The 21391-nt window shown below is 42.5% G+C and overlaps 1 protein-coding gene across 2 annotated transcripts in view; it reads right to left on the bottom strand.

Annotated features, from left to right (window-relative positions):
* The window catches only part of NCBP1 (nuclear cap binding protein subunit 1), a 51375-nt gene that overhangs the window by 14092 nt on the left and 15892 nt on the right, over positions 1–21391 (bottom strand). For both annotated transcript variants that reach the window (XM_045020104.1, XM_045020105.1), the window contains 8 exons: positions 19886–20101; positions 16860–16957; positions 15740–15803; positions 8344–8454; positions 6441–6505; positions 2921–2983; positions 2334–2408; positions 124–227 (listed from right to left, as the gene is read on the bottom strand). In XM_045020104.1, coding sequence (XP_044876039.1) covers positions 124–227; positions 2334–2408; positions 2921–2983; positions 6441–6505; positions 8344–8454; positions 15740–15803; positions 16860–16957; positions 19886–20101 — 796 coding nt within the window. The remainder of the gene's footprint in view (positions 1–123; positions 228–2333; positions 2409–2920; positions 2984–6440; positions 6506–8343; positions 8455–15739; positions 15804–16859; positions 16958–19885; positions 20102–21391) is intronic.

Genomic DNA, 21391 nt, shown 5'->3' on the forward strand with positions numbered 1-21391 from the left:
AGATAACTAATTTGACTCAGAAACTAGAGGTTTCCTTGCTTGATCAGATCTGAAAAGACAGATAATATTTTGATAGCATTTTGAAGAAAAGGTTAACATCTTCTAAATAGCTTTTAAACTTACTATTGCTTTCATCTCCATATTTATAAATACATGATGGGTTTGCAGGACTAAGGACATTGAACGTAGCAGGAACAATATCTATTATTCGCTGATGATATGAAAGCCTGCAAGAGAAAACTTCAGTTGTAATAGAATTACCAGTGGAATATTTTGAGGGATACCCCATGGTGTTGCCTTAAAGATGCTCTTATTTTATTATCTTTTAATTTAGGGAGAACAAAAACCAAGAAGTCTGATTATTACTACATTTTACTGAGGATAGTTCCTTCCAGACATTAAGAGTCAATGAAACCAGTTTATGCATTGACCTTCCAATGGACATTTTAGATTTGAATAACTTAAAAAAAGTTATATTCTCAACTTCACATAATTAACTTTGCTCACATTGAAAGGTTAAGGGGAACCATCAGTCAGTCACATTTTATTCAAACACTGCACATGCTATGTGGATCACAGGCAAGATACTGGTGCTACAATTTAAAAATCAATGAAAAAGTCATCTTGACTTCTCCATTTTAACTCTCAGTTCCCTCCAACCTTTATAAACATTTAAGAAGTAGCCTACCACCATTTGAGGTGAGATGGAAGAGATCCACAGACAAAATATTTCTCTTTTGCCAGTCAGTGCTTTTACTCCTCCTGTACTTCCTGACTCAAAAAGGAATACGTGAAAACAGTTTTCACTTGGGATTCTAAGGGCTTGTCTACACTATAAATCAGGTTGACTTAGTTTAGGCTGACATAGAGCCATCATGACAATTCAATTGGCTCTTGGTGTCCATACTACTCTCCTTCTGCAGGTGAAGTGCTTCCTCACCTGGTGTGCGTGCACCAACTGGAGTGGGGCATTGTGGGGCACTGACAGTCCCATGGGGCTCAATTTCCCAGCAGAGAGCCAACCAACAGAGAAACTGACATTCTTGTTAATTTCATATTGCTACTGTCTTTGCTCAGAGCAGCCCCACTTTGACAGCTCTGGGAGCTTCATGGGGAGCTGGGAGCCCGGGCACTCAGTGCATGGCAGCTGGGCTCAGAGCGGGGAGCCAGGGGAAGCCAGGGCTCCAGACGGGGAGAGGGAAGCCTGGGCACCAGCCTGCTTGGAGCAGGTAGCTCGGGGGGCAGCTGGGTTCTAGCTGGACCCCCCGCCCCCACCTCAGGGTGACAGCCCGAGCTGTGAGCCAGGTTCACAGCAGGGAAATCTACTCACCTTTCTTGTCAATTTTATGGCTCCAGCACAGAGCCGTGAAATTGACAAGAATTTTAGCCAACTATAAATGTAAGTAATGCAGTGTCTACACGGACACGGTTGCCCTAACTACACTGAAATAAGCCCTACGCCTCCTGTGGGTATGATGTTGGTGTAACAGGGCACTTACATCGGTGGGAGCAAGGCTGTAGCGTAGACACTACCACCCACGAAAGCTCATGCTGCAAAACGTCTGTTAGTCTATCAGGTGCCACAGGACTCTTTGCTGCTTTTACAGATCCAGACTAACACGGCTACCCCTCTGATACTTGACACTACCATAGTTAGGTTGACATAAGCTGCCTTACATCAACCTAACTGTAGTGTAAACGAAGCCCATGTCATTTAAGCACTTTGAAAAGTTTTACCCTTATTCCCTCTCCATCACGAGTTGCTGGACCAATCCTGAGCACGGACAACTTCCTTTCAAAAGTCAATGAGAATCCTGGATCCTCATCACCAATCAAAATTAGGCCCTGTGTTACCTGCAAGCCATTAATAAGGTAGAACTCAAAAGTATGTTCCTTCCTGCATTTAGTTTATGAATGACCAATACTTTCCAACAACATTACTTCCTCTGCCGCCCCCCCCCCCCAATCAACTTCCATCATGCAAGTCCAAGTAAAGGGAGTGTCTAACCCTCTGGACTTAGATCTAAAAGTGAAATGTAGGTGTGGATATTTCACCCCCTATTTAAAGGCATCACTTCTCCAATCTATTAGGAGAGTGGGAGTGTCCCATTATTTCCAAGAGTCTTATCAGCCAAGACAACAGAACAGATTGACACATCTCCTGAAAACATGAACTAACAGAATGTGCTGTATGGGAAAGAGTTCATAAGTACATATACAGGCACAAAGTTGAAAGGAATCTGGTTAATAGTATCTAAAAGTAAACAATGATCAGACAAACTTGATAGTAAATACCAAGCTCCTAAAGTGGTATGTTCAAAAGCTTCACTTACCTCATGCATTTTTCCAAGACTTCTTTTACAAACTTGGGTTTGGGCTTGTCAAGCTCGTGAGTAAGACAATCTGACCTATCAAAGTGCAAAATTTGATAGCATTTAACAAGCATTGTATTTGCTTCTTACTCTGCTCTTAGCTTGGCTCAGTGCTCTACAAAGTGTTCACAGGTTAAGCACAGTTAATCTACAATGCTCTTTCCTGTTCTCTACAGGTCTCAGCAATTTTGAGATGGGGTACTAACACATAATGGTATTAGAATCTATGAACTGCCAACATGAAGTCTCATCTTCGCAAATACATATTGAAATAAGTGATTTCTAATTACAGTAAAATCTGTTTTAACTGTATTTCGCAGATTGTGATATATTAGTTACACAAGAACAGTATTTTGCATCTTGTCAATTTAAATGGTTATAAAGTTAAGGCACTATGGTGATAACTCTATGGCGATTAGTGCTTTAGAGAGATGTTAACTACAGATAGCTAGGGACAACTATTAGCAGCAACACTGGCAAGTTCTGGATACGTATGAAAGTTGTATGCAATACAAATGGCTCAAATGGGAACCCCAACAGAAACTTACCAATCTTCCCAGCTCCAACGGAACTGAAAGTTACTCAGATGGTGGGAAAACCAGTTCATGAACCTTTTAAAGAGGGAAATGTTATAGTTCTATTAAGTATGCAACAACACACAGAACAAAAAAAAATATCAGATGAGAGTTTCAATTATACTTTTCAAAGGCAAGCTTAATCATTTCAATAGTCGAGAAAAATGTGTCCCAAAAATGAACAGAAAAAAGTCACATAGTAAGTCATTAGTGAGTCACCCATTTGGTTAAAAGGCATACTAATGTCTGGTTTGTTGATGTTAAAGCGCTGTTTATAACAGAACGGAAACACACTGCTATACTAAGGTCAACGATGTTTAGCTTCTTTGCTTTAGGCGCCCAAGTGAAGTGGGATATTTTCAGCAGTGCATAAGAGACTTGGGATTTCCTCTGCAAATAAATGAGACTTGTGCTCCTAAGTCCCCTAGACACTTTAGAAATTTATCCCTTACACAGCCTCTCCCCCACCACCAATACTTGCTAAGCACTGAAATCCAAATTAAGCCAAGTTTGTCAAGTGTATAAGTCTATCTACAGAGGTCTTTGGTCATATATTCATATAAAAAGTGCAACAGGCAATTTCAAAAGCGGGTTATTAGATTTTTCTTTTTCATTCTCATCACTATTTTATCAGCTAAAATATGATTCAGGCATGCAGAGTAGTTTCTCTTATTTGGCAGATAACTGCCTTTACCCAGTCCTTTGGAAGGTCCAGCTTCTCTCTCAACTACTAAAAGCCACTGATTAATCAGGTCACAGTGTAAGGTTTTAGAGCAATTACTAACCTGCAACATTTAAAAAAATTCACATGAAGTCCATGAAGCATCAAACAAGGAAGAATGAAAAGTGCAGTTTTAGCCCACTACTACCTAAGCTCCCACCCAAATAACGACAAAACTTTGTTACTTGGTTCCAGGTGGCTCCATCTTAGTGGTCTGTAAGGCACCTCTAAGGAGTAAATGTAACATGTGTGTTCTCAGATACCAGACATTAAGGCCATGTCTACACCTTCAGCGGTGCGTAGGGTGCATGTAGTGACATGTGGCAGTGGGGAAAGGCTCCGGCAGCAGAACACTACACTGCTAGAAACAGGCACTTCTTGGGAACGTAGAGAGCCATGCAGAGTATGTACCCTGAAGTACTGGTGCAGCTGCACTCTGCACTCAGAAGCAGTGCAGCACGGCCTACACTATTTATACCCACGTTGGGGGGGGGGGGGAGGGGAGCGGGCAGTGTCTGCACGCTACACACTGCCATAATGGATGAGGGGAAAGCAGTGGATGTGCTATTTCTGGACTTTAGCAAAGCTTTTGATACAGTCTCCCACAGTATTCTTGCCAGCAAGTTAAAGAAGTATGGGCTGGATGAATGGACGGTAAGGTGGATAGAAAACTGGCTAGATGGTCGGGCTCAACAGGTAGTGATCAATGGTTCCATGTCTAGTTGGCAGCCGGTATCAAGTGGAGTGCCCCAAGGATCGGTGCTGGGGCCGGTTTTATTCAATATCTTCATTAACGATCTAGAGGATGGTGTGGACTACACCCTTAGCAAGTTTGCAGATGACACTAAACTGGGAGGAGTGGTTGATATGCTGGAGGGTAGGGATAGGATACAAAGGGACTTAGACAAATTAGAGGATTGGGCCAAAAGAAATATGATGAGGTTCAACAAGGACAAGTGCAGAGTCCTGCACTTAGGACGGAAGAATCCCATGCACTGTTACAGACTAGGGACCGAATGGCTGGGCAGCAGTTCTGCAGAAAAGGACCTAGGGGTTACGGTGGACGAAAAGCTGAATATGAGTCAACAGTGTGCCCTTGTTGCCAAGAAGGCTAATGGCATTTTGGGTTGTATAAGTAGGGGCATTTCCAGCAGATCGAGGGATGTGATCATTCCCCTCTATTCAGCACTGGTGAGGCCTCATTTGGAGTACTGTGTCCAGTTTTGGGCCCCACACTACAAGAAGGATGTGGATAAATTGGAGAGAGTCCAGCGGAGGGCAACAAAAATGATTAGGGGGCTGGAACACATGACTTATGAGGAGAGGCTGAGGGAACTGGGATTGTTTAGTCTGCAGAAGAGAAGAATGAGGGGGGATTTGATAGCTGCTTTCAACTACCTGAATGCAGGTTCCAAAGAGGATGGATCTAGGCTGTTCTCAGTGGTACCAGATGACAGAACAATGAGCAATGATCTCAAGTTGCAGTGGGGGAGGTTTAGGTTGGATATTAGGAAAACCTATTTCACTAGGAGGGTGGTGAAGCACTGGAATGGGTTACCTAGGGAGGTGGTGGAATCTCCTTCCTTAGAGGTTTTTAAGGTCAGGCTTGACAAAGCCCTGGCTGGGATGATTTAGTTGGGTTTGGTCCTGCTTTGAGCAGGGGGTTGGACTAGATGACCTCCTGAGGTCCCTTCCAACCCTGAGATTCTATGATAAGTGCAGACACACCTTAGGTTTAGCGAGTCTTTGGCCTTTTTGAGACAGAATGGAGATAGTCTCATGTTCTGTCAGATTCACCACATTGGTCCCATTATATCTATTTATTAACATAAGCAAAGATAGCTGACTGCAAATATGTAATTGTCTTAATGATTTTCTCCATAGCAACTGCAATTCTTACCTGTTGCACAAGTGTCACGTAACCCTTAGAACAATGAACTGTCACCCTCCTTTAACCTGCTATCCCACTGTGAACCAACTCTCAGCCCCTCCCTCAGGCCAGAGGATGGAAGTGGCCTGCATCAGCAGAGCAGCATGGGGACTGAGCTCAGAACTGCACCATGCTCGTAGGCAGAGCAGTGATCTTGAGGGCAGTGGGTTGGCAGTATAAGGCAACTGTCCTTCTAAGAGTAGGGAGAGCAGGGTCTCAGCAGACAGCAGAGATGGGTGAGCAAGTGCTAAGTAGATCTTTGATTATTAGCAGATAAATATGCCCAATGGTCTGTGATGTTAGATGGGATGGGATCTGAGTTACTACAGAGAATTCTTTCCTGGGTGCTGGCTGGTGAGTCTTGCTCACATGCTCAGGGTTTAACTGATCGCGATATTCAGGAAGGAATTTTCCTCCAGGGAAGACTGGCAGAGGCCCTGGAGGTTTTTTGCCTTCCTCTGCAGCGTGGGGCACGGGTCACTTGCTGGAGGATTCTCTGCACCTTGAGGTCTTTAAAACCACGATTTGAGGACTTCAGTAACTCAGACATAGGTTAGAGGTTTGTTACAGGAGTGGGTGGGTGAGATTCTATGGCCTGCGTTGTGCAGGAGGTTAGACTAGATGATCATAATGGTCCCTTCTGACCGTAAGTCTATGAGATGCCCATCCTTCAGTTTAGAAGGCTCAAGACTAGAGCTCAAACGTTAACACTATTTAGGATTTACAGTTGTTTTTTTATGGCGCCAATAGGTAGTAAGAAGAGTTTCATGTGACCCATTTTCAGTCCATCAATGTACAATGAGGAAAACATTCTGATGTTCCTGAAATGCACAAGCACTTACCTGTCTATACACGTAGTGTTCATTGTATCCAAACGCATGTACAGCATTTCTGTGGCTTGTGCAAGCTACAAGTGTCTAATTAAGGCAAAGAGGAGTCTGATAAATCAGAGCTTATACTAACTCTTTCCACTTTCTTTGGAGGGTTTGCAGAAGGATGCCCCCCCCAGTAACATCTCACTTTTCAACTATCCCATGCTGGGGTAAGTCCTGGTAATTTCATGGAAAACAGGGAAACTGCAGTTTGCCCAATAGGTAGAGTCTTGTCTCTGCTCATAAAGAGGAGTACTCTATAAGACAATGGAAGCTGCACATCTAGTGATACTTGCTGCCATCCAGCTTATTATGGAGACCCAAATTTCAGCCATCTCAGCACTCTGGCTTCTGAAGAGACAGAGCTATTTGGAGAGGATGCAGTTCTAACACACTAAAGAACTCAGTAACAAGCAACAAGAACAAACCACCTTCACTCATTTTAATCCTCATTTCTCTGAATACTGCACTTGTTTTGCCACATTTTTTTCACCACTAGGGTTAGCAGAGATTTTGGGGGAAGAATTTAAACAGAAGGCAGCTCAAAAAATGGATGACAGTCCTCCATGATTCTTTATTGCTAATATTTTTAAAGCTATGGGACAATGTAAGATGGCAAGGGGAAGACATCCCCGCTACGATGCAGCAAGAAAACTGCAGCAGCTATTTCAGTGACAAACTTGTTGCATAAATGTAGGTTGGACATTAGGAAAAAGTTCCTAACTGTCAGGGTGGTTAAACACTGGAATAAATTGCCTAGGGAGGTTGTGGAATCTCCATCTCTGGAGATATTTAAGAGTAGGTTAGATAAATGTCTATCAGGGATGGTCTAGATAGTATTTGGTCCTGCCATGAGGGCAGGGGACCGGACTCGATGACCTCTCGAGATCCCTTCCAGTCCTAGAGTCTATGAATCTATTAATCTGAGTTGAGTTAGAAAGACTGAAAATTTTCACCCAATCAAGTCATCCAAAGTCAATTTTACATTTTTTTATAACACTGATCTTCTAGAAGCCAGAGTGAGCCTTTAAAGCTGGTTCATTTCAGATTATGATACCACTGATATATAACAAGTGTGCCAAAGACTGAACTCTAAATTTCAGGGACTTTATCTGAGCTGCAAAACACAAACTTTGATAGTATCTGAAACTTGATATTTCAGAAGTCTTAAGCCATAAGGACTTTTTAAACTACCTGCACTGTTTAAGTGACGTTCTTGTCTCTTGCAGGACAAAGATCTCTACCTGAGTCTTTGCAGGTAAGTAAGGAAAATATAGTCTAACAATTTACTTTTAAGTTTATTTATAAAACATACATTTTGCTGTTGGTGATGATGTGATCTCAACATTAACAAGCCTTAGAACCTCTATTCATCTAACAAGCGAAATTTCTAGTGGTACAACTTACACAAATGCTGCTGCTATTTGTAATCTAATTTTAGAAACTGATATTAACTAAGAGTTAATATGCAGACACATAGTAACTGAGAAACCAAGTGCTCTGTTCTCTGAAGTAAATATATGCCAGGTTTACTGACAATCTGTTTCCTGCATTATGATTCAATGATACATTATAATTACAGTCATCTATTCTAGCATTTGGGATTTATTTTTAAAATTAGTGCTTAAAACACTGGAGATTTTTCCCCATCACTTTGACATTAGAGACTAAGGTAACAGAACTACAACGGCTATTTGTCTGCATTGTTCTTTCACATATGCAGTACTGATGGTCAAACGATTTGCTTGTTTTATTCAATTGAATAAAGGGAGAAAAATAGAGTCACTGCTAAAATTCATGCCAATACTCAGTTTTCCAGAGAACAAAGGAAAAAGCATTCAAAGCTACCGTGCTCCTTAACAAGGAAGGATACAACTTGTGGTAAAGAGCCAGGTTGAAGTTTGCACAATTCAATCAGAAGTGTTGTGTACATGACCTCAATGTGTGGAGGAACTGGAAGCTGAAACAGTTCTGCAAATACTACCTGGTGGGAAGAGGAGGAGGAAAAAAAAACATGTTATCAGAGCCCAGTCTAGACACATGCACACATTTCCATCATCATGTCCGAGTCTGCACAATTCTGACCAGATTCTGACGAACTGGGAGGGGAGCGCGGTGCTTACCTGGGGCTCCAAGGCAGGGCAGGCTGGGGGGGGGGGGGAAGGGCGGCGCCTCCACACGCTGCTGCCCCCAGGCCCCGCCCCTGCAGCTTCCCATTGGCTGGGGCGCTCGGGGCGGGGGCAGCGCAGAGGCACAGCCCCACCCTGCCCCGGGGGCTGCAAGGAGGAGCCGGCAGACTCATGGAGTGAGCAGGCAGACGCTGCTCAGCTCCACTGTGCTGCCGGGGCCCCAGGCCATTGTAAGGTGCCTGGGGGCGGGGAGTGCCTGGGAGCAGCAGATGGGACCAAGGGAGAGACCCGGCCCCCAAACTGCTGGAGCCCCGCGGGCCACATTGGGGAGGTTCGCGGGCTGGGAGTTTGAGACCCCTGCTCAACACAGAGAGACACTAAAAACCCACCACCTTAAATGCCACTCTCCCACTCACTCAACACCCCTACAGTAGCTTACTGTACAATCTTCCAAGTTGGCTTGATTTGGAGAGAGACATCTTAAGTTTGACCCCCATTGGCTTGTAAACAAAAGAGTCTTGAAAAACTATCAATTAAAACATTTTTTAAACTGAGTTATTCTCCTGCATTGTCTACAATCAAAATGTTGCACCAGTGAGAACCTGAATGTGAAACCATAAACAAAAGTAGTCAGTTAAGTTTCATGACGCACACTAGAGAAGTTACAGAAGTAAAACAGCAAAAAGGGGAAAATAATCATTTAGTTTTTATTTAAAGGGGTTAAGGAAATCTGTTAAAATACATTTAGGTTGATGTTGTCCTCAGATATTGCAAAAATCTATAAATTAAGTTATATTTGAAAAAAAGGAAATTCAGTAGTTAGGAGCATTCCAAACTATACTACAAAACAAAGTTTCAACTAGGTGGCTTTAAACATTAATACTACTGACGTAATTTTCTTTAAACTTGTCTTATTTTGCAAGTTTCTATGAGATTTAAAAAAGAAATCAAACGAAGTCTGAAAATTGCACTGTATTATAAAACTTACCAATGTACATTTGTATTATATCAATACAGATTGGATCTAAGTAGCACAGGTAGTGATGCCTACAGTTCAGGATGCCAAACATTTGTTTTAACACCCTGTTTTCAGTTGATTAAAATTTTGACAAAGTTAAATTATTTGGTCTGAAATTCTCCACAACAGGTGTTTGGATCTGAATCAAGTTGATTTTTGGGAGAAAACTGCAGCAACTGGTTCAGCCCTTTCACAGAATGAAGTTTGGAAAAATGTGTTTTATCCAAATTAAAAAAATTCGTAACCATTTCACTGAGACGTTCTAGCACTGATGTTGAGCCTAAGAAGCAGCCAGAATTTACCAATGTACATTGCCAAAGAGCCACAGTAATACATCAGTAGCCTCGCCCCGGCTCCCAGCTGAGGCGGGATCCCAGCGCCTCAGCTGTTTCGTGGGGTGCAGGAGGCGGGGAAAGGAGGAGCGAGGGCACGGCAGGCTCAGGGGAGGGGGCGGGGAGGGGTGGAGTGGGGGCAGGGCCTGTGGCAGAGCCAGGGGTTGAGCAGTGAGCACCCCCTGGCACATTGGAAAGTTGGCGCCTGTAGCTCCAGCCCCAGAGTTGGTGCCTGTTCAAGGAGCCGCACGTTAACTTCTGAAGAGCTGCATGTGGCTCCGGAGCCACAGGTTGGCCACCCCTACTCTAGTGCCTCTATGCTCTGGAACAATCTTTGGAAGGGCGTCACCCTGATGGCAGGAATTTGCCGTTTGCAGTCCCTGTGAAAATCTGCCTCAATCTGGCCAAGGTATAAACCAATGAAAGCTGGAGTTTGTACATGCTCAGTAGAGACGTATTAGAGTCTGAAAGCGAAACTCTCTGAATAGAATCTCAGGGTTGGAAGGGACCTTAGGAAATCATCTAGTCCAACCCCCTGCTCAAAGCAGGACCAATCCCCACACAGATTTTTGCCCCAATCCCTGAATGGCCCCCTCAAGGATTGAACTCACAACCCTGGGATTAGCAGGCCACTGCTCAAACCCTGAAGATCTCATCTGTATTAAGCATGCTCCATTCTGGGGATGAGCAGGACTTTCCAGGCTCCTGGAAGCCAGGGGCTGTTCTGACATGAGGCACAGGCACTGCAAGCAGGGAGACCATCTCATCTGTGTGCGCCAAGACCACGTGCTGGCCAGCAGCCAAGAGAAGGAAAACACAAAATCGAGGTTGCCTGTGCAACCTCATTTTGGCCCCCTTGTGTGTATGTATTGATAACTCCTGCATCATTCAGTGAGCAGGATGAATTGTGCTAAGGGAATGAAGTCAAGGCTGCACAGTTAATGAGGCTGTTGTTGCCTTCTGTCTGACCCAGACACGCTTGTTTCAGAAGCTGGACAGTATAATGAAGTGAGGCAGAGGGCTGCAAGAGGAGAAAGGATGGTCTCATGATTTAGAAAACTAAATGCAACCCTTGAGTACTGGATATCCCTGTCTCTGCCACAGAGTTCATGAGATTATGGGCAAGTCACAATTCACAAGTAGCCACTGTTTTCTCACTTTTGGGTGCCCAATCTGGAGTCTGATTTGTAAGAGTGCTGAGCACACTCAACTTCAACTGCAGTCAGTGAGAACTTTGCTCAAAGTACATGGAATTCATTAAAGTGCTAAGTACCCTGAAAGAGTCAAGCCACACACTTCTCTGCCCATGGAATCAAGCAGGGGTTCTTTATTACATATGATCATGTAACAGGCTATCATAATGGATAAGAACAAAGGGGCCTGTAGTGGGGCAGCTGCCCCACTCCCGCAGAACAGGGGTTAAAAGTAGCCCTGGGGAGGGCTGCGGCTGGGAAAAGGAGGGAGAGCAGCTGACCATAGGTGTGGCCAGCTCCATGAGGGCCCAGCTGGCCCTGATAAGAGGGCTGGGGGCCAGGAGCTGAAGGAGTGTGTCTCTAGCTGTGGAGGAAGAAGGGCCTGGCTGCCTGGGAGGAAGGTACCTGAACTGGAGCAGTGCTGGAGAACAGGGCAAGGGAGCTGGGGAGCTCCAGCCTGGTAAAACCCCAGGCTGAGGCCTTGGTGAAGGCCTCCAGAGGTACTGGGGCTGCAGAGATATAACCTGGGAATAGGCAAAGGCAGCAGGTCCTAACTCCCTTGCCAGTGAGGAGTGGCCATTACAGACTGTGGGGGCTAGATGGTGACTGGCAGTAGCCATTGAGGCAAGGTGGGGGTGGAGGGTTGGGGGTTCCCCTGGGAGGGGAGACCAGTGTGTGGGGGTACTGCGGTGGGCAGAACCCCAAGGTAAAGAGTACCAGGGTCCGGGAGGGACATGGGGGCCAGCGACAGGTGAGACACCAGCCAGTAGGAGGTGCTCCCCATGCTGGAGAGCTAATTCCCACGACAACCAGCAGGAGGTGCCGCACTGGTGAGTTGTCGCTTCACTACAGGGCCAAATTAAGAATTCCTAGAGAACATTAATTCCCCAACAACAATATGGGTGAAAATGAGACAATCACTAAGATCATGAATGAAGTCACACAGAAAAAATTAAAAAAAAAACAAAGAGAAATGCCATACATCTTGAGGGCAAACATTTTTAACAAAAACCATCTCTCTGTATCGATCTCTCAGTCCTCATCTTCAAAGAAAGCCTGCGCAACACCTTAAAAACAAGCCTGGGAGTTTAAATTCATAACTTTGCTAGAAGCTAAAAATCATGGACTCAAAGACAATGGATTTATGGCTCATTATTACAAGCTGAGATTCACTAACCCTCCTTTTTCATACTATTGGAGAGGTGTTAACTCCCCGCTTCACCTTGAATGGTCTCTTGCAAGCTCCTTATGCTTAACAATCTGTTCCATGTTGTATCTAGCTGTGGCACTGCGTACCTTTCCCAGACCTAAGGAACTCTGTGTAAGCAACAGAAGTCAGTGCAGTAAAAGATATTACACCCGTCGCTCCAATATTGTGGGACCAGCACAGCTACAATATTGCCAAATTAGGAAATGCCGGAATTCAGGTTCAGTCTCTGACTTTGCAACTCTAGTGTCCCTTTCTCTATGTAATTTCACTTGATAACTAGTTATTCCCTAAAATTCTGCAAAAAGGCATAACAAAGGTTTAATTTTCAACATAAACACTGGACTTCTAGACTTGACTACTTGTTCACTCAACTCTAGTGTTCCTAGCATTAGTCTGCTAATGCCTTTGCATTTCCTTTAACGACAGAAAATACTTAATGGGCTTTGTAAGTTCTCCATCTGACCCTAGTGTGTCCTTGATGGAGATCCTGATACCTTATAACCCAGCCACTTCAAATTCTACACGAGAGTAAAAGATCAATCCAAAGTGAAAGCACTTCACTGAACTCAATGATACTTCTAAAGCTAGAATCTCGGAATAATAAAGACTTAACAGTAAATTCTACTGTGCATACATTAAAGACCTTAAACATTCAATTTTTAAAACTGACGAACATTGCTTCAAGTACAGTCGTTTCCTAAATGAGGCAAGCTCGAACAAGACAGCTGTTTGAGTTAAGTATGCACAAAATTTCTAATTAAAACACAGTGATTTAAGAAACACCACGTACAAAATGTCTATTTAACCAATTTAACTCAAAGATTCCAAAACTAACTTCACCTCTGATGAGACCAAGACAGGAAGACTGCAGCACAAAAGTAATGATTTCCAAAGTTATGAACAATCAAAAGAGGTGGTTTAGAGTGCTTACAGCAGGAGCTACTGCAACATTAGAAGAGAACCAAGAACAGTAAGGAAATTAAAGTAATTTGCTTCTGGGCTGAGAAAGTTGTAAAATGAAATTTAAGTATTATGCATAATTGCCATCTTGGCTTTTACTACAGCACTGCATTCTCCCATGCTGTCATCACAAATGCCTAATCATATGGACTTCCAAAAAATTACATGAGAAATGTGTTAGCGTCCTAAATAGTGACTGCGCTTTCAACTTGAATTTCTTAAGCAAAAAAAAAAGGTTACAAGATTAAACTTATTCCTGGACAATAAGGTAAAACTTTTAGTTTTCCCAAAAGGATCGTTAGTCAGAATCTCTTGATTTAAGAAAGTTTGTGATGGAGAGGTTGGCATGTAACCACAGTTAAGATTGAACAAGAGTTACATTTAATCCAGCCTCAGAATCGAGGCTGGTCTGTGTCCCAAGATGTGGTGCACAAGACCAAGTTTCTAAAATGACAAATTCCAGGTCACTAAAAGCTGAAATGGGACCTTCAGATTGGCACATCCTGCTTTGTCAGTACCATCAGTACTCCAAGGAACCACAAGATGATCAGGGCACTGATGATCTCTACCAAGTTCAGACTGATGATTCCACTCCACCATCATCTCATCCAGCACACAGTAAGGCACCCTGGGCCATCACTTAGCACAAGACACTCAAGTACATGGGTTGACAGGGTACTAAATGCATCAATGCACTGAGTGCTAGATACCTGGAGTGTTCATCAGAGACCAGCTGCAGGACAGGAACTCCACATCTGAGGGGCTAACCTGGAGGATTTTTTTTACAGCTAGTTGTAATGATGAAGGAAGAGTTCTGGGCCTGCCTTCAGAAACTTTATGGGATGAAGTGAGCTAAACCCTAGGGCATGAATCCTTTAAGCACCTAGCATAACTGGGCATGGTTTGCATGGCACTTTGAGGAAATATGGAGCACCTTAGCTCTCCATCAGTGAGGCAGAAGTACACATGTATCGAAGCTTACATGGCATTTTCTATTTCCTATTGGTTAGTTCACATTATTTCTATTATTCAAATGACTATTTGAAAAGAAGGGAAATTCCCCAGACAAAAGCATTACTTGAACTAGCATTAAGGTTGAAAGTAATGCTTCACTGACTTGAATGTTAGAGATCTTACAAGAGCATAACAGTTTTGTTTTTTTTTGCTAACACTGAATTTTCCAGTTTCTCAGACAGAAGAAACCTAAGAACATTGTAGTTTTGTTAAAGACACATTCATAGACAGGAAGGTTAACAGTCACAGTCAAGCAACCTGTAATACCCACTTTCCATTTCCCCTTGTTACCTTCTTACCTACAAACCTTATTTCTTTCATATCCTACTCAGGTAAGTGATTGAAGAGGAGGCCCCTACATATGTTTCTGATTGGAATTTTTTGAAGGCCTTTAAGCAGTCTTTAATTGGGAATGGTAAATTATTTCTTTTGGAGATTGTGTACAGCCAACACAATGTCAGATTCTGTACAACCACTCTCTGATTAACACTAAAGGCAGTTTAGGGTTTGTAGTCACTGATGCGATAAAACTGTTATGGAGAGATAAAGCAATCTCCATTTCTGGTGTTTCTTTGGCCTGAATAGGGGTAGAGACGAGGTGGTTTGGTTAACCTTAAAATATGAGATTCCTGGCTTAAAATATGTGGGGATTTTGGATTGTAAACCTTTAATTCCTGGAGTGATTTTGTTTAGCCATTCACCCACAAGACTATCACCTGCTTGTAAGTTTAACTGAACTTCCTAGTTCTTAATGTTTGCTTTTTAATAGAGGCCTTGCAAAACAAATTGCACTCAAGTCACCACATTCAACCTTATGTCCAGTTTAACATACAAAGTTCTGCATGGCTGCATCAGCCTGAGAGTTCTCTGAATAGAGGAACTGACCGAGAACCTACATTTGTCTTTCCACTCATATTTGTAGTTATTAAAAATCCCTCCACCTGGAGAAGTGACTATGGAAAAAGGAACACCACTAAACAGCCAGAAATTGACTTCAAATTAAAAGCTAAAACCTTTTGAGATGTGACATACAGTGCTCTAAGCAACTCAGAAAAGTAGTAAGAGACAAAGGTTTTGGGGTTGGTTTTTTTTTGGTTTAACTAAGTTCTTTTCAGCTCTAAAAATCTTAAAGATCTCAGAGATGACTGGCCAATCAGTACATTGGCCAACTACAAAAAACACACAGGTAAAACTTTGGAAATGTCGTTATTTGAAATTCTATTGCAATAGTGGTAACTGAACTTGATCCACTCATTAAGACTGCAGGATGAGAATTTAAGTCAGGGAGAAACGACACCCTAGCCTTCAGGCCACTCTGATACCCAAAGAATGGACTACAATGGTTTGGAGTCTATTATTTAGGAAGTAAAGGTATCAAGTATGTGCACAAGATGCAGTGTGTAAAATGCATACCTCAACTATGTGATAGTTCAAAGGGATCTTGTTATTTCCTGGATAGCTCAGTAGCTGTGCAGCACTGCAAAAATAAATATGTGAATTAGAATGCAACACATTAGATATGGTCTAGGTACCAAGAAATGATGATTTATGGAATAGTTCATTTTTTTGCATGAAGACTGTCAGATTGACAGGTCTAAAGACTGAAGTCAACTATTTATACACACAACAGGTGCAACACAAGCATCAGTGCAAGCTTACCCACAGATACGCTTGAACCATAACCTGGAGGGACATGTTTATTTCCATGCATATGCAATTCTTGAATACTCAGACTACTAACAAAGATACCATCTAGCATAAGTTTCGTGGTACTCTGCATAATGTTGGTACCCCCACCTGAAAATTAGACTGAAACCGAACTCAGCTCATATAAGCCAGACAAAAACTTGTCAGTCAAAATTGCCTTGCCTGGATTTGATTCATGAACCAAAAAGTGAAGAGTGTCTCTCATTAGCAAGTGCCTGTCGAGCCACCTCCCCATGGCCCTTATTTTACTATTGATATTTTAATATAGAGCAAGCTAATGGAAAATACAAGAGGCCTTCTGACTTTTGCAGTATCGTTTAATGAACGCTTCATTAGCCAGCATTTGTCCCAAAGGAAAATAATGCCACTCTTCCATTACTCTAAGCCTAGTCCACTTGCACTAATTTATAACTACCTCTAGATAGTCTTTCCACGTTCCTTGTGAAAATTCAGACAGGAATCCTCCCGTTAATTGTAACAGTCAAAGTCTTCACAAGAACACAGGATTTCTAGTTTCTGTGGAATCAGAAGCTGTACCAGTCATTGTGCAAGAACCCTTGCCACAAACACAAATCCTGCCTGTTTATCACTAAGGCTACTGGCTCTTTTTTGGAAATAATTTTAAATTTAGAATCTTAGTGGAATGCCTGTTTTTCTAACTTCCTAACTTCTTCATCTCAAGCTTTTGGGCAACAGTCATTTCAGGATTTTAAAGGTCTCCCGTGAAAGTCACAATACTCAAGACAGAAAGCTAAAAAAATTCAGGAAGAGGTATTGTGGTGGTATATCACTATTCCTTTATTCACTCAGTGAAAATACTTCTTACCACGTTTTTCTCTCTTTCCAGTGGGATTTGATGATGCAGTGAAGATTCTCTTCTATTACAAATCTCTCAACTGAATGACTGCCAGGCATAACAGGACCCTATTAAAAAAGGAATTAAGAAATATGAAGTCACTGTTACACATTAGAAAAATGACTCGTTCTATTATACCCACCTGGGGAAGTGAGGAAACAGACTGACAGAGTGAGACAGGTATGCAGAAGTCACCTATTACAGGACAGGCCCAACAAGGAAAACAACAGAACACCACTGGCCATCACGTACAGCCCCCAGCTAACACCTCTCCAGTGCATCATCAACGATCTGCAACCTATCCTGGAAAATGATCCCTCACTCTCACAGACCTTGGGATGCAGGCCAGTCCTTGCTTACAGGCAGCCCCCCCAACCTAATACTCACCAGCAACTACACACTATACCATAGAAACACTAACCCAGGAACCAATCCCTGTAACAAACCCAGTTGCCTACTCTGTTCCCATATATACTCTAGTGACATCAGAGGACCCAGCCACATCAGCCACGCCATCAGGGGCTCATTCACCAGCACATCTACCAATGTTATATATGCCATCATGTGCCAGCAGTGCCCCTCTGCCATGTACATTGGCCAAACCGGACAGTCCCTATGTAAAAGAATAAATGGACACAAATCAGATATCAGGAATGGTAACATACAAAAGCCAGTAGGAGAACACTTCAATCTCCCTGGACATTCAATAACAGATTTAAAAGTAGCCATACTTCAACAAAAAAAACTTCAAAAACAGACTTCAAAGAGAAACTGCAGAGCTACAATTCATTTGCAAACTTAACACCATTAAGTTGGGTTTGAATAGGGACTGGGAGTGGCTGGCTCACTACAAAAGCAATTTCCCCTCTCTTGGTATTGACACCTCCTCATCAATTACTGGGGGTGGACCACATCCACCCTGACTGAATTGGCCTTGTCTACACTGGTTCTCCACTTGTGAGGTAACTCCCTTCTCTTCATGTGTCACTATATTTATGCCTGTATCTGTAATTTTCACTCTATGCATCTGAAGAAGTGGGTTTTTTTACCCATGAAAGCTTATGCCCCAATAAATCTGTTAGTCTTTAACGTGCCACCGGACTCCTCGTTGTTTTTCTAGTTCTGATAATTATTCACAGGGATTTAACACTTTGCTGTTGGGTATAAAAACTTCCTCTAAGCAAACAAACAATCTGTTTCATCGAGTGTTTTAAACTGCTAAAATACAAAGGGCTAGTTTCAAATAAAATGACATCCTTAAAGACAATTTCCAACAAAACACAGACAGCACTAGAACTCATATCTAGGTTTTTGTATCAGCTTGTCTTGTTTGTAGATGAGACCTCTAATACCCAGCTACAATTTCAGCTGTGTCTGTTTTCACCAGTTACTGGTCATTTTCACCACTCAATGTTGTTTTTAACCTGAGCTTCCAAGAATATATTCAGCACTTCTGTACAATTTCATCCTATCATATTCCCCACTGCTCCATACACCACCTTTACCCCAACTGCTTCTGAACATAACACAAAATGGCTACAATTCATAAGAGTTACTCCACATGTAAGGATCACATCAATAGGCACATTGATACTGCATCCTTTTCAGCTACCGCAAAGAAGGTCAGACTATGTCATTCATATCAACTAGATGAAACAAGATTCGAAGCACCCCCTTCCCATATTTAGAGCAAGCAACTTCTCACTTCCCACACCGGGCAGGCTTTTCATGTTTCCAGATATAGTAAAGAAAGGGTTACATAAATATACTAAAATAAATAGACAGTAGTTCACTAAATGTATGGCTATTTAATGGTATTGCATTCTCAGATTACACCAATGGTCTTTGAAAGGCAATCAAAGGCAGTGAGACAGTTACTTGCTCTTCCCATAATGATTAGGATATCAGCTCCTGTTCACAGGGAGATTTATAAAATATTTTTGAATCCACATGAGGTCAAAATTAGTGTGTGTAGTATTTGGCACTGTTTAAAAAGTTTTTAAGCAGAGAATACATGACAACATAGTATAATGGTTTTATTGATGAGAGTCTGGCATAACACGGCACTACTCACAAAATGCAAAAGCCACGAGCTAGGCCAACCATCCCAAATGAGTACCAATAAAACATTTAAACCATGGTGTCACGTACATGCATACCACACATTACTGAATAACTTCTACAATTATTTTATAAAATTTAAAAGCTTCATGGAGGTTTTTTTAATGTACTTCTTCCTGTTAAACCAAGTGCTGCAGTTACCATGCACCCTAAATGTACAAGGCTCTGCAGGTGATCCAGTAATTTTACTACACCTCAAAGTGCCACAATTCAAAGTTGGTTATTTCAAGCACTAGGTCTCATCAGAAGCAGAGATTCTCCCATTTTCAACAGTATAAAGATCCTGTTTCTAGCTCAGCAAGGTAGTGTAACAGACTTGAATGCTGTGACTTTTTTGCAGAAAAGTTATTAATGTTCTAGGACAGAGCATTGCCCTCTTTGGGCCCAGGTACATCTTGGTGGAGGGGAGAAGAGGACATTCTGTATTTGGGGGACAGTTTCTCTGGCAGACTTTTAAAAAACCCCACTCATCTGTCTGAAGCTACTCAGGGGTTTGGAACATCAGAAGTCCTCTCAGTGAGACAGTGAGGTAGCTAAAGGTGCACCTTAAATTCATTTAATTATATCTTACACATACGTTATGACATATATTATAAATGTTTGTATTTGTTAAGATATTAATTCAGGCAATTTTCAATTGTCAAATGAAGTTGACATGTATGATAACATGAATTGCCAAAGTAAATATTTCATGTTGGTGTCTTCCCAGTGGCATCAAAACATACAGCATTACCGCTGATCTTCACACTCCGTAAAAAGGGGGAAGTCTCACCCTGCATTGGCCTGGGTTCCCACCAACTTTGTGACCCTTACTTTAGATTTAGATATCAGTATGTAAAACCCTCGCTTTCCTCCACCTCCTGAAGATCACATACCTCAGGATCATCTGTGTAGTCAAACATTCTAAAGATGACTCTCGGCATAGGGTAAACTGAATCTTCAGTGTGAGGTGGTGGAGTGAAAGGAGGCAGATTGTGCTGCAGTGCTTCACAGAGGATGCTGTCAAAGGCAAGATAGGGCCTCAGAATGTGTCTTTCCTGCCAGCGATCTTTTTTCAACTTCTGAATCTGAGCCCAAAGGCAGTCTAAATACTGAAAACAAGACAGGAAATATTTTTAAATATCAGATACAGTATTTCAGGAAATTACAAAATTCTATATCGTCACTTGCAAGAGCTTAGTTTCTCCATCAGCCACTCCAGAAAGCCCTTCAGAGCACCAGGCGTTTTCAAAAAAGGATTTCTTCATTACCGAACTCACATATTCAGAAAAGCAAAGCATCTGGCTAGGCTGCTTATTAGCAACCATCTATTCATTTAGGAGATAACGTTTGGTTAAATTTAGTAATTCTATACACAGAAGAAAGTAGCCTTCATAGTTCCACATATTCACAAGTGTTGTCACTTAAAATTCTACTACTAATAAAATACCCCAGTGCTCTACTATTGTTAGTGATGGGGCGCATACAAGCCTATGATACATTCAACATAAGCAGGAGCAGCAGCAAATTATTTCCTAAGTCACAAATGAAAGAAAACAAGGGAAATACTGAGACAAGAGACAATTGCTTCTATGTGCAGTTTTCTATGTTTCGGGTGAACAGAAGCTATAACAATTCTTATTTTCTGTATTTCTTGACTTTAGAGAACAAAATTAAAACTTGGTTAGAAAATCTTTCAGAAATGGATCGATACTTTATTGACTCAGTAATCAGCACTTTTAAATACGCTACATCCCTATACACTTTGCATCTTGCCTGTAGCTTCTCAATATCCTGGTGGTAGCATGTTCCCATGAGGACAGGGAGTGAGGAGTCATATTCCCTCTTTGCTTGATGATGGGGGGAGGGGGGCAGGGCGGCATGCAAGAGGCCTGACTCGTCCATTTTTTGCCACAGACTCAGCCCCCTGCACCTCCTCTTCCCCCTCCCCCCCTCGCCCCCCCCCAAGGCCACCAGAAGCAGATCCTGTCCAAGGTAAGCTGTGAGAAGCATGGACCATCCACCTAACGGGGGTGGGAGGGGTCTCACATACACCCCTCCCCCCCAGAGCAGCCCCTGGCCCATTTCCCGGCCCCCAGACTCCTCCACCCAGGGCAAGTGGCTCCCCACAGCTGCCTGGGCAGCTCTTACATTGGCCCAGCTCAAGCTCTTCGGCCCCACTGCCAGGCCAGAAGCCGGAGCAGGGTATGAATGAAATTTAATGTGGATAAATGTAAAGTAATGTACATTGGAAAGAATAACCCCAAATATACATACAATATGATGGGGGCTAATTTAGCTACAACGAGTCAGGAAAAAGATCTTGGAGTCATTGTGGATAGTTCTCTGAAGATGTCCACGCAGTGTGCAGAGGCGGTCAAAAAAGCAAACAGGATGTTAGG

Source organism: Mauremys mutica, chromosome 6, assembly GCF_020497125.1.
Source record: "Mauremys mutica isolate MM-2020 ecotype Southern chromosome 6, ASM2049712v1, whole genome shotgun sequence".
Classification (NCBI taxonomy): domain Eukaryota; kingdom Metazoa; phylum Chordata; order Testudines; family Geoemydidae; genus Mauremys; species Mauremys mutica.